The sequence below is a fragment of the Mandrillus leucophaeus genome, unplaced genomic scaffold (genome assembly GCF_000951045.1).
Source record: "Mandrillus leucophaeus isolate KB7577 unplaced genomic scaffold, Mleu.le_1.0 Scaffold199, whole genome shotgun sequence".
Taxonomy (NCBI): Eukaryota; Metazoa; Chordata; class Mammalia; order Primates; family Cercopithecidae; genus Mandrillus; species Mandrillus leucophaeus.
Window position 1 is genome coordinate 1,242,459 of NW_012102020.1, and position 12,617 is coordinate 1,255,075.

The window sequence follows — 12,617 nt, forward strand, 5'->3', positions numbered from 1 at the left end:
CCTGAGGTGGCGCAGGCTGAGGACTGTGTCTGTCCCAGGGCCCTGAGGTGGCGCAGGCTGAGAACTGTGTCCCAGAGCCTGAGGCGGCGCAGGCTGAGAACTCTGTCTATCCCAGAGCCCTGAGGTGGCGCAGGCTGAGGACTGTGTCTGTCCCAGGGCCCTGAGGCGGCGCAGGAGGGACATCAGTAGGTGCTGATGTGTGATGAGAACAGTTGGCAGTTGTAAAGGTGAATTGGAGTTTGAGGAGAGTGAGGCCTTCCCGAAAGCCGGCTACACAGGGGTCACTCCATGCCCCGTTCTGTTTGTTCTTACATAGAGAGTATGTCCTTGATCACCTCTCCTTCATAAGCATCAAATTGAGTCTGTTCCCATCATTCTGAATACGGGCTGGCGGGGGGAGTCCACGTCCAGAGATCTGTAGGGAGAACGCTAACTCTCAGATGGTTTGCTGATTCCCACTAGCGTGCTCTTTCTCACTGTCTCACACGCACATGCATACACGCACGTGCACATACACGCGCACACACATGCGCACGCACTTACATGCACGCATGTGCACGCACACATGCACACGTACGCACATGCACACGTACGCACATGCACACATGCACACACACACAAGCATGCACACACGCGCAGACGCACACATGCAGATGCACGCACACACATGCACACATGCGCACTCGCGCACACGGACACGTAGATGCATGCACGCACATGCGTGCACACGCACATATATGCATGCACACTCGCACACATGCACATACACAAGGATGCACACACGCACATACACATGCACGCACACACATGCACATGCACAGACGCACACATGCGCACAAACAGGTTTGCTCTGATTTGAGCTCAACCTTTATCTTCGTATTTTTCCTAAAAGTGGGGCTTGTGGCATTTAAAAGTCGTGATGTTCTTCATAGAACGTTAGAAACGTATTAGGGCATTGAAGTTAAAATAGCTTAATAGGTAGTCATGTGCTGAGTTGGACATTGACTTATGCTACTTTTGGCCTGGATAGTTGGTGTCTGATGCCAGTAGCATAACAAAATTTTATGGAGGGAAAAAAACCTCAACATTGAGAAAATTCTGTTCATTACCTTGATTTTTTCCTGAGAACTGGGAGAAGCCCACCACTTCAAGTTTTTGGTTAAACACCTTCACCCAGTTTGAGAGCCAGTGCCGGGAAGTGGAGTGCAGAGACCGTCTGGTCAGTTGAAGCTCCTGGTTAGTTGGGGTTGATTTCATTGGTATCGTTGTGCTGAGTGGTGTCCAGTGGCAGACTCACCCGCGAGGGCACCATAGGCAGCAGCCTCTCTCGGGTTTGAGCTGCCTTCACAGCGCTGGGTTCCCCACCCTCCCTGCAGGCCAGCGGCGGCTGTGGGAGGCTGTGAAGAGGAGGAAGGCCTTGTGCAAACGCAAGTCGTGGATGAGTAAGGTGGGTGAGGAGGTGGGAGGGTGGCAGCCTCGAATGCCCCCTACCGCTTCCAGTCCTGGGAACCTTCCCCAACTCCCCAGCAGGTCGAATCTCGCCATTCCGCCGGCACTTTGTACAGAACCCCTGCATCCAGGGTCTTATCGGGCAGGGCACTTGTAGAGCTGCCGGGCTAAGTGTCTGTCTCCGCCAGATATGGACACGCAGGCAGCCTGTGTGTGGTGAGGCCTTCACAGCCCCTCTCAGCACCTGGAACAGGAGCTCACTGACAAGTGTGTGCCTTAACTTAGCCCTGCTGTGTCTGAGCGTTGGGGCCAGTGTCCAGCGTGGGGCGGTGGACCTGTCTGGACCCAGAACATCTTCACTTGGCTTCCCTCCTCCCCGACCCTCTGTAATCTCTGTGTTTCTCTGGTCATCTGTCCCTGCTGACAGCTTCCTTCCCCACAGCCTGTCCCCACCTCTCCCCACACCTTGTCCTAATTTGGGTCTGTGGTGTAGTGAGTCCCTGGTCTGACTCAGTGGAACTCTGCCCATTGTCTGGAAGACAATGAGAGAGGAAGTGAGCCAGCCGTGGCCTTTCCTCTCCATTTCTGGCCTCAGGGCTGGGGTGGGGGGTGGGCAGGGCCGAACAGCTGGAGTGGGATTGGGCAGCAGAGATTTTCCTGGCTGCAATCCGGCAAAGGGGCTGTCTCTTGGGACCCTGTGGCTTTTTCTGGGAACACTGTCCTGGTCCTTTGCCCAGGTTTTAGGGAAGGATGAGTAGTGTCGGGCTGGTGGAGGCCGGAGAAGAGAGCAGCGTGGTTTGCCGAGATTTAGGGGTGCTGAGATTTAGGGGTCTTGGATCTGCCACTGGCTCTTGATAGGTCCCTGGGCAGTCAGTGGCCTCCCGATTGTCGTCTTTCGTCGTGTCTTCAGTGAAATGATGCCGGGCCCACTGCCCAGCTCATATCCCAGGGCTGTGGGAGGCACCAGAGATAATGACTGTGAAGGGTCTTGTAAACCTGAACATTGCTTGCAAACATAAGGAATTCTAGTTACTGTGAGGAAGCAACAGAGGCCAGAAGAGGCCCTCAGATTTGAGGCACCCTAGCCTGAATGGATAAGACTCTACCAGCTTTGGGGATGTGAGACCCAAACTGGCAAGAATCTGCAGCCTGGAGCCTAGGCTGTGGGTGCCTCGGTGGAGGCTGCCAAGTCAGACCGATGTGGCCAGCTTTGACCCTCGTGGCCTCCTTTCTTCTGTCCCTTGACCTTTGGCCCCCTCCCTGTCCAGTCTGGCCTCAGAGTCTCCTCCACTCTTCCTTCTATCTCAGCCCTCAGCTCTAGTCGCCCCTCCAGAAACCCAACTGTCTTCCCAGGCCCCTCCCCAGTAAGGACTAGCTTCATCTGAACCACACACACACTCACGGTTCAACCTCAGACTAAAATTATCCTCTCCCCTGGGCAGGATGAAGGGCAGCCGACTCCCTAGTGAGGGTGGAGACAGACAGCACCAAATGGTCAGGCCAGAGAAGGGGCCAGGGCTAAAAATGGACAAGGAGGTGTTTGTGGAGGCCCCTGTGGCTCCTGCACCATCTACATGAGTTAGGGCTGGAGTCTGCTGGGCGGCGGGTGCAGGAAGGGAGGGTGGGGCAGGACTAGGAGGAGACTCAGACCTTGGGTGGGCAGTGCTGGGAGGGCTTTGGACTCTCCCTGTCCGCACAGCTGGGTGTGGGGCCACTGCAGCCACAGGCTGATGCCTGTTGGTCTTTTTCTGGCACCCACCTTGAGGCCAGCGTCAGGCTTTGAGTTCTGTATTTGGGGTGTGCCTGGACGGAGTGCAGCCCTCCAGCCAGGCTGCCCCACTGGCAGTTTGGCAAAGCCAGGACTTATCTGGAAGCCGAGCCAGGGGATCACCAGGTGGACCCAGCAGGGTGGGACTGAGTGACTGACCCTGGGTGTTGGATTCCATCTGGCCCCCGGCTGCCCTCAAACAGGTGTTCAGTGGAAAGCGACTGGAGGCTGAGTTCCCCCCTCATCACTCTCAGAGCACCTTCCGGAAGACCTCGCCTGCCCCTGGGGGCCCAGCAGGGGAGGGGCCCCTGCAGAGCCTCACCTGCCTCATTGGGGAGAAGGACCTGCGCCTCCTGGAGAAGCTGGGCGATGGCTCCTTTGGCGTGGTGCGCAGGGGCGAGTGGGACGCGCCCTCAGGGAAGACGGTGAGCTCTGTGTCCTGCCGGCCAGCAGAGGCGTGGGACCCAAGGCTGGGAGTGGCTCTTCTGCCCCCAACTGGGATGTGAATGGGACTGGGGACGCGTCACAACAGGATTTTTGGGTTTTTATTTATTTTTTTGAGACAGAGTCTCTTTCTGTTGCCCAGGCTGGAGTGTAATGGGCACGATCTCGGCTCCCTGCAACCTCTGCCTTTTGGGTTCAAGCGATCCTCTTGCCTCAGCCTCCTGAGTAGCTGGGATTACAGGTGTGCGCCACCACGCCCCAGCCAGTTTTTGTCTTTTTAGTAGAGATAGGGTTTCACCATGTTGGCCAGGATGGTCTTGAACTTCTGACCTCAGGTGATCTGCCCACCTTAGCCTCCCAAAGTGCTAGGATTACAGGTGTGAGTCACCACGCCCAGCCCATGCTCAGGTTTAGCTAAGCACATTTATTATTTCAACTATAAAAATAATTTATTTATTATAAAAGTTTGGAAACTACTTGAAAAACAAGAAAAAAAAATCGCCTATAATCCCACCACTAAGAGGAAGCAGAGTTGGCATTTCTGCCTCTTCCTCCTACTTTAGGTATTTTGTCGGATTTAGTTAAGATACAAATTCTGGATACAGCTTTTAAAATCTTGTTCTTCCTGGCATTGCATTTAACATTTTCCCCTCAGGGATAACATGTGTGCACCACAGCATACAGTTCTGGTGTGACTGTTTCCTGTGCAGAAGCCATGTTCTTACTGCCCAGGTCACGTCCGGTGCATTCCCGGCACCTCAGAGGGCTCCTCATGCCCTGTCCACTCAGTGCACCTGCGCCCTTCTCCCGGGGAAGCCGCCGTCCACTCAGTGCGCCTGCGCCCTTCTCCCGGGGAAGCCGCTGTCCACTCAGTGCGCCTGCGCCCTTCTCCCGGGGAAGCCGCTGTCACTCAGTGCGCCTGCGCCCTTCTCCCGGGGAAGCTGCTGTCACTCAGTGCACCCTTCTCCCGGGGAAGCTGCTGTCACTCAGCCCTTCTCCCGGGGAAGCCGCTGTGCCGACTTCTAGCTCCACATATTTGTTTTTGGCATTACATTTAAAGCATTTTCCTTCTACAGCAAAAGAACTTTTAATATTCCTTTTTATGACCAGCCTGAGCAACATGGAGAAACCCTGTCTCTACTAAAAATACAAAATTGGCCAGGCATGGTGGTGCCTGCCTGTAATCCCAGCTACTCAGGAGGCTGAGGCAGGAGAATCACTTGAACTCGGGAGGTGGAGGTTGCAGTGAGCTGAGATCGTGTCACTGCACTCCAGCCTGCATCTCAAAAAAAAATCCATTTTATAACATTTGAATATTCTCTCATCATGCTGGTTATCTCTTACTTTTTGGTTGGTATTTAAGCCCAGCATTCCCCCAGGAAGGGGAGGCATGGCCGACAATGGCTCCTGAGGGCCAGCGCTCTGCCCTTCTGCGGCCAGGCCTCCTGTAGAGCATGTAAGCCCAGGCACTGGTGGCGTGCTTACCCACCCAGATGAGCAGCTCGGAGGCGGGGATCGTTGAGCCGAGTTGGAGGGTGGAGCAGGTTGGCTCCGTGTGTCCGGGACCTGGCAGGTCCTGAGTCCTTGCACATCCCGCTGTGGACAGGTGAGTGTGGCTGTGAAGTGCCTGAAGCCCGACGTCCTGAGCCAGCCAGAAGCCATGGATGACTTCATCCGGGAGGTCAACGCCATGCACTCGCTCGACCACCGAAACCTCATCCGCCTGTACGGGGTGGTGCTCACGCCGCCCATGAAGATGGTGAGTGCTGTGGGCAGGAGCGGGTGGCAGGGAGAGGGCTGTGGTCCCAGATGTGTGGTGCAGTTACTCTCTCCGTCCTGAGGTCAGAGGCGCCCTAGATCCTACTTTGGTCCCCCCACCTGATGGAGTAAAGGGGTTCACAAGGGCCCAGCCTGGTCCGGGCTGTGTCTGCTGCAGTAGGGTCCGGGTCTGCCTCTGGATTTGCTGGTGCTCAGTGTCAGAGAGTTACTCCTATGGGAGGGGCTGGCTATTGAGTTTAATTTGGGGAATTTACGTTTTATTTATTTATTTATTTTGAGACAGAGTCTCGCTTTGTCGCCCAGGCTGGAAGTGCACTGGCACGATCTCGGCTCACTGCAGCCTCCGCCTCCTGGTTTCAAGCGATTTTCCTGCCTCAGCCTCCCGAGTAGCTGGGAGTACAGCTGTGCGCTACTACGCCTAGCTAGTTTTTGTATTTTTTAGTAGAGACGGGGTTTCACTGTGTTAGCCAGGATGGTCTCGATCTCCTGACCTCGTGATCCACCTGTCTCGGCCTCCCAAAGTGCTGGGATTACAGGCGTGAGCCACCAGGCCTGGCCAAGTTTTGGAATTTCTAGCCATTGCCTCTTTGAGCTCCTTCTCTCTGGGTGTCAGTTTCCTACATTGTCTCGAGGGAGAGGCCTGAGAAACTGCAGGACTCCTAGAGGTCCCCAGACAGCAGGCCAGGAAGGAGTGTGCAGCCTGGTTCGGGAAAGCCTTCAGGAAGGGGGCCGGGGGCCCAGTGTGGGCTGCTGAGAAGGGGCAGGGTCCTCCAGCTCATTCCTCCTGCCTCCTCCGTGGCCTCAGGTGACAGAGCTGGCACCTCTGGGATCGTTGTTGGACCGGCTACGTAAGCACCAGGGCCACTTCCTCCTGGGGACTCTGAGTCGCTACGCTGTGCAGGTGGCTGAGGGCATGGGCTACCTGGAGTCCAAGCGCTTTATTCACCGTGACCTGGCTGCCCGCAATCTACTGTTGGCTACTCGCGACCTGGTCAAGATCGGGGACTTTGGGCTGATGCGAGCACTACCTCAGAATGACGACCATTACGTCATGCAGGAACATCGCAAGGTGCCCTTCGCCTGGTGAGGGGCAGGTGCTGCCAGCTCACAGAGTCCCTGCAGACCCCGGCCTCAAAGTTCTGGGGCTTTCTTGACCCACCACAGCCCCTGGTTTTGCTTGGGCCTGTCCTTGTCTGTTCTAAGCCTGGGGTGCCCTCCTTTGCACCCATTCACTCACCATCCATCTAGGAATTCTTGAGGGCCCGCATGCCAGGATCTGAGTGCTGGAAAGCACAGGGATAGATGCTGTGGGGCTCTCCAAGGGGCATTGCTGGGTGGGGTGTTACAGGGATAGATGCTGTGTCCTCACCAAGGGGCATTGCTGGGTAGGGTGTTACAGGGATAGATGCCGAGGCCTCACTAAGGGGCATTGCCGGGTGGGGTGTTACAGGGATAGATGCCGAGGCCTCACCAAGGGGCATTGCTGGGTGGGATGTTACAGGGATAGATGCCGAGGCCTCACTAAGGGGCATTGCTGGGTGGGGTGTTACAGGGATAAATGCCGTGGCCTCACCAAGGGGCATTGCCGGGTGGGATGTTACAGGGATAGATGCCGTGGCCTCACCAAGGGGCATTGCTGGGTGGGGTGTTACAGGGATAGATGCTGTGTCCTCACCAGGGGGCATTGCTGGGTGGGGTGTTAACAGGGATGAATGCCGTGGCCTCACCCAAGGGGCATTGCTCGGTAGGGTGTTCAAAGGCTTCCTGAAATGTCAGGGGAAGTTTGCCAGGGACAGACTCGTTGGTAAGCATGTTGTAGGTAGAGCTAGAGGTAGACAGGCCCAGGCCACAGCAGGCCCTGTAGATGGGCCAGGGCTGCTCACCTGTGCCCTGGGGGTGGTACTTGCCCTGGCCCCTCTGTGGGCTTATCCTCTGCTGAGACCATGGTGGTCCTCTGGTTCGAGAAGCACCCAAAGGACTGTGATCTGCCTGCTTTGAGGTGGGAAGGGTTATTCCAGTTCTGCTTGCCCGAGCGGCGACTGTGGGCAACCCTTATGATGCAGAACGCATGGTCATCTTAAGGAGCAGCTGGCTTTACCCCTAGGGTGAGCATAGGTCTTAGATTATGCCTGTCGTCCTGCACTAATTTATAGCAGCCTCTTTTGTATTTAGGCATCCTGGTTTGCGTGGTAATGTATTAATACAGTTGCCTTTAAACAACACGATGAAGGGGGCGGGTTATTGTTCTCTTTTCACCGATGAGGATAATGAGCCTTAGAGATCTCGAGAGAGTTCCCTGGCCCCATCCCCTTTGAGGGGCAGGGCTCGCTCTGGTTCCCTGTCTAGGTGCCACCCTCCTCTCTGCACCTCAGCCCACGCCGGGATGTCCGTGTCTAACCTCACCACAGTGGCGCTTCCCCCTCACCCGGGGGGTGCCCAGAACAAATGTATTTGGGTGAAGCCAGTACGACTGTTTCTACCCATTTTGGTTCTTCCCCAGGCCCTATCTGAATTTCCCACCCACTCCTTCCTGCCGAAGGACCCAAATCCCAGGATCCCGCCCCAGATCTGGGAATTGTCATCCTCCCACCACAGTCCGAAAACAGCCAGTGATCTTCTCTGCCTGCCCCGTCCTAGAGCCTCTGACCTCCTTCATTTCCCTGCTTCTCTGGCTGGGAAACTTCCCCTCCTCTTCCCACGCCAGGCTGCAGTGAGGAAGGGACCTGGGCTCAGATGGTTTTCCCCAAGTCTGTGCACCGTGTAGTCAAGGAGTCCTGCCCCTTCACGCAGCGCCCCCAAGACCCACTGCTGAACGTGGCACGGGGTCACAACAAGTGTTCGCTGAATGAGTGTTTTAAGTCCCCGGGGCGGACGCAAGTAGGGTGTTTGAGAGGCTTCTCTTTGACCCCTGCCTCTGCCAGGTGTGCCCCGGAGAGCCTGAAGACACGCACCTTCTCCCATGCCAGCGACACCTGGATGTTCGGGGTGACGCTGTGGGAAATGTTCACCTATGGCCAGGAGCCCTGGATCGGCCTCAATGGCAGTCAGGTGGGGGCTGGGAGATGGGCCCCCATAGGGCTGGTGGGGTGAGTTCCATTCCCAGCTTGCAGCCTGGCCCTGCTGGAACTGCCTCTCACCCACGGACTCCCTCCTCCACGCCCCGTATCTGTATGGCCTCAGGGAGAGCCCAGCAAAGAGACGGGGAGGGAAAAGCTGGGGCCTGCCCTCCTTTTCTAGCCCTTGCCACATCCACTCGCTCCGAGGCCCCAGACCTGGGAAGAAGGGTCTAGGGCTCTGGAGAGGGCCCCTCCCGGGCAGGCAGATCCCTTCTGTGGAGGCCAGGCACGGCAGCAGCTGCTGCAGCTGTGGATAGGCCGGAGGGAAGGCGGGAAGTGAAGGGCTGGGTGCTCTGTTTGTCTCCAAACTCTGCACCTCCTCACCTTCAGATCCTGCATAAGATCGACAAGGAGGGGGAGCGGCTGCCCCGGCCTGAGGACTGTCCCCAGGACATCTACAACGTCATGGTCCAGTGCTGGGCTCACAAGCCGGAGGACAGACCTACATTTGTGGCCCTGCGGGACTTCCTGCTGGAGGTGAGGGACAGGTCAGCCCAGGAGAGCTGGGGTGTCCAAGCGGAGGGGCTACCCAGGCGTCAGTCCCAGAGCCGGCAGTGACCTTTCTCTTCCCCCAGGCCCAGCCCACGGACATGCGAGCCCTTCAGGACTTTGAGGAGCCAGACAAACTGCACATCCAGATGAATGACGTCATCACCGTCATCGAGGGAAGGTAGGGAGTGCAGGGCTGGGCCCGCCCTGGGATCGCTTGAAGGGCACAGGTCAGAGGGGCCTGTGGACAGATCTCTTTGGCCTCCAAGATTCCCTTGGCCACACACAGGCTGGTGGTTGGGCCTGAACCCTGCAGTGTGAGGGGAGGACAGGCCTGCCTCCGTCTCCCTAGTGCCTTTCCCTGCGCAGCTTCTCTCCACCACCCTTTCCCACTGGGCTCCAGCCTGGCTCTGTGGTTGGGCCAGGCTGCCTTTATGGAGGGGTAGGGAGTGGCCTGGCCTGGCCTGGGTCGTGCAGAGCTCTGGACTCCTGTGCTTCCTCCTCTGCTCCTCCCTGCTTCTCTCCCTGCTGCTTCCTGGCACAGGGCCTCAGCCTTCCACCTGGGTGCCTTTCAGTAGCTGAAGCAGCCCAGCCTGCCCTCTTGCCAGCTTTCCATCCTTCCTGCTCAGCCCACTACGCGCTCCCAGGCCTGCCTCCAGCCTCTGGGCCTCTCTTCCCATCTCCCCTTGGGGAGACCCTCTCTGTACCTAACCCTCCTGCCACAGCCTCTGCAGAGCCCCTGTCTTCCACCCGAGCCCCGCAGTTCTAGCGCCTGCCCTGAGGCCCCACCCACCGCGGACCCTGCCTTCTGCTAGCTGATCCCCAGGGCGTCTGAGGAACTGGTGGGGGCAGGGCAGGTGTGAGGTGCCTTTGAGGCAGCGGGGAGTATTGAGGACCAGGAAGAGGCGTGAAGTGGAGGAAATTCCCCGTACTCTCAGCTCCTGTGACTCAGGCCAGGCAAGGAGGGGGTGGGGCTGCTTCCCAGGAAGCCTCTTCCGCCCACACTGCAGGTTTTAGGGGTCTGCAGCCTTCGGTGCTATCCTGTGCCTCTTGGGGGCATAGGGAGGAGACCTGGGGGGGCTGCGTGGAGTGTGACCTGCACCACTGTGGCCCCGACACCCCGAGCCTTCCCAGGCCTGGCTCCCTCACCTTTGGGCCCAGGGTCCGGGAACAGGAATGACATACTGAGACTGCAGGGCCTGTGGTTGGGAGTGTTATTCTGGGGAAGAAAGCAGAAGGTTCTAGAAAGAGAGGCTTGGCGACAGGAGGCACACAGTCTGCAGGTTTGGAGTGGAGGGGTCAGGGATGGGATTGCAAGCGTGGCGCTCCGGGGAGCATTCTGGAAATAGGAAGATTAATTGTGGGGGTCCCCTGGAGGTACCTGGCAGGGCCTCCAGCCCAGAGTTCAGCCCCACGTCCATGTCTGCCTCCACGAGCCGGAGAACCGTTGGCCTGGCCCCTCTTGTGCTGCCGCTGGAGCCCCAGATCTTTACCGCCCGCTTCCCTTGCTCTCAGCAGGAGCCTGTGTGCCTGCCAGTGTCCCCAGGGGTGACTCGGCGTGGCCTGTGTTTGGGGCGTGTGTCTCTGGATCTGGTGCTTTAGGTCACTGACGGGGCAAGGCGGGCAGCGGGAGGGGCCGGGAGCGGCTGCTCCCGGGAGGATTGTGGGTGCGCCCTGCCCTGCCCTTCCGTTGAAGGCTCCTGTTAGCCCCAGCCGCTGGTTCCCTGTGGCTGCTGCTGGGGGCTCCTTCCCCAGGGCCACCAGCCCTGGCTTGGACCACAGCACCTGCCCTCCGTGCCTGAAGCTGCTCAGGAGGTGGGAGGTGAGGGGCAGGAGGCCACGGCAGCCGGTGAGGCTTGGGAGTGGGCCGGGTGTCAGTGGTGGCACAGTGGTGGCAGAGCTTGACTCTGCCCCTTGTTTTCTCAGTCCCGGAATATCTCCATGTTTGTGTGGCTGCCTCCGTCTCCATGTCTCCGGGCAGATGCTCTGTCTGTCTTTGGGCCTGGCTTTGCACATGTGGGTCTCTGTGTTCGGGCCTCCCTCCTAGCCTGGCCTTCTCTTCGCAGTGACTTCCCGCTTGCTGTGTCCAGCGTTTGTCTCCTGGTGTGGAGTCGGGGAGGCCACACCTGCCCCAGCTCTGAGTCTAGGCTCAGTCCTTCTCAGGGTACTAGGCTGTGGGCAGAGGGAAGACACCTCGGTGTTTCGTGCTCTGTCTAGATTTGGAGACACAGTTGATGACTGGTCTTTCCTGGGGGCTCATTTGGAGGAAGGGATGGCTGGCAGCACTTCTGTTCCGCATACAGAGCGGGTGTTGGAATCCGTTGCGGGTCGTTGGCCTGGTCTGGCCCTGGAGCCTCGGCTTCCTGTTGGGGGTGGGAGCCAGGCATCCTGGTTATCCCTCCAGGCCTGGTCGCCTGGGACCCCCAGAGAGAAGAGCGGGCGGGTGTTGTGAACAGAATGTCCGGCATTGGTTGAGCCATTTCTGGACTACCTCTGGCCAGGACGGGAACACGGTGCTGAGATTTCCAGAGCTGGGGTAGCCTTAGGCAGTTCTCGGCACCCGGCCTCTGTTTTCCATCTTGTCTACCCCAGAGACGCTGACCAGAGGCCCAGGGGCAGCAGGAGGTAGAAGGTTCACGCCGGAGGTGTTGGGCCCTTTGCCTGCTTCCCCGGGAAGTCCGCATCTGCCCCTGCTTCAGTCACGCCTGGTGGCAGCCCTGGCCCTCCCATGGCCCAGGGACTCTGGCCTGTTGGTGGTGGGAGAGAGAGGGTGCGGACAGGGTGGGCCTGGAGGGAAGGGCTGGCCTCAGTCCCCTCTGGGCTGCTGGTGCTTCGGCCACAATGAACCTCACACGGGTGTGTGTGGGCTGTGAGAAGCGACACTGGTCCTCTTGGGGGAGAAGCTTCCTGGGAATGTGCTTGGGTGTGATTCTGAGGGGTGTTTCTTGCACACATTCTCTGCCCTCTTACTCGCCTTCCCCAGGAGCAAGCATGTTTTCCGGAGTGGTCAGGACTCCCAGCAGCCGTGGGGGCTCTTGCCTCGGCCACGCCTGCGCTAAGGGAGGTGGGCTTGGTGTCTCCTTTCCCTCGCACAAGTGGGTCCCAGAGGAGGCTTGTGTGCCAGGAGCTGGGCAGTGCTGGTGGAAGGGAAAGGCCAGAGGGAGTGGCCTCCTGCCTTGGGCGCCAGTCTTGCTGCTCTGAGCGAGGTCTCCGCCTCAGCTGCATTCTCACCTGGTGAAGGAGCGCCCCTGAAGAGGTGGAGACCAGAGTCCAGCGTCTGGCCCGGGGCCGCCACCAGGGAGCCCGTGGGTGTAGCAGGAGAGCCGCAGCCGGGCTGGTGCCGGGGTTCCTCCCCTGCGGGCCGCCGCGGGAGGCTGTGTGTGCCTGTGCTGGGGAGCCGTGGCTCTGCTCCTTCCAGTAGCCCTATTTTTCGGATGGGACTTGTCCCTTCCCGGGTGTTGTCCTCTCTCCTTCCTTCCCACCCTGCAGGCAGGGTGGGAATCAGGGTGGCTGTGTGTGGTGGGGCCAGGCCAGTGGCCCTGTGTATGGGAGGCTGGGCAGGGGGAGCCTCC

The 12,617-nt window shown here is 58.5% G+C and overlaps 1 protein-coding gene across 1 annotated transcript in view; it reads left to right on the forward strand.

Annotated features, from left to right (window-relative positions):
* The window catches only part of TNK2 (tyrosine kinase, non-receptor, 2), a 24,884-nt gene that overhangs the window by 5,011 nt on the left and 7,256 nt on the right, over positions 1-12,617 (forward strand). The window contains exons 3-9 of the mRNA XM_011978730.1: positions 1,377-1,447; positions 3,421-3,642; positions 5,268-5,420; positions 6,246-6,523; positions 8,362-8,488; positions 8,887-9,033; positions 9,132-9,226. Of these exons, the coding sequence (XP_011834120.1) occupies positions 1,377-1,447; positions 3,421-3,642; positions 5,268-5,420; positions 6,246-6,523; positions 8,362-8,488; positions 8,887-9,033; positions 9,132-9,226 (1,093 nt within the window). The remainder of the gene's footprint in view (positions 1-1,376; positions 1,448-3,420; positions 3,643-5,267; positions 5,421-6,245; positions 6,524-8,361; positions 8,489-8,886; positions 9,034-9,131; positions 9,227-12,617) is intronic.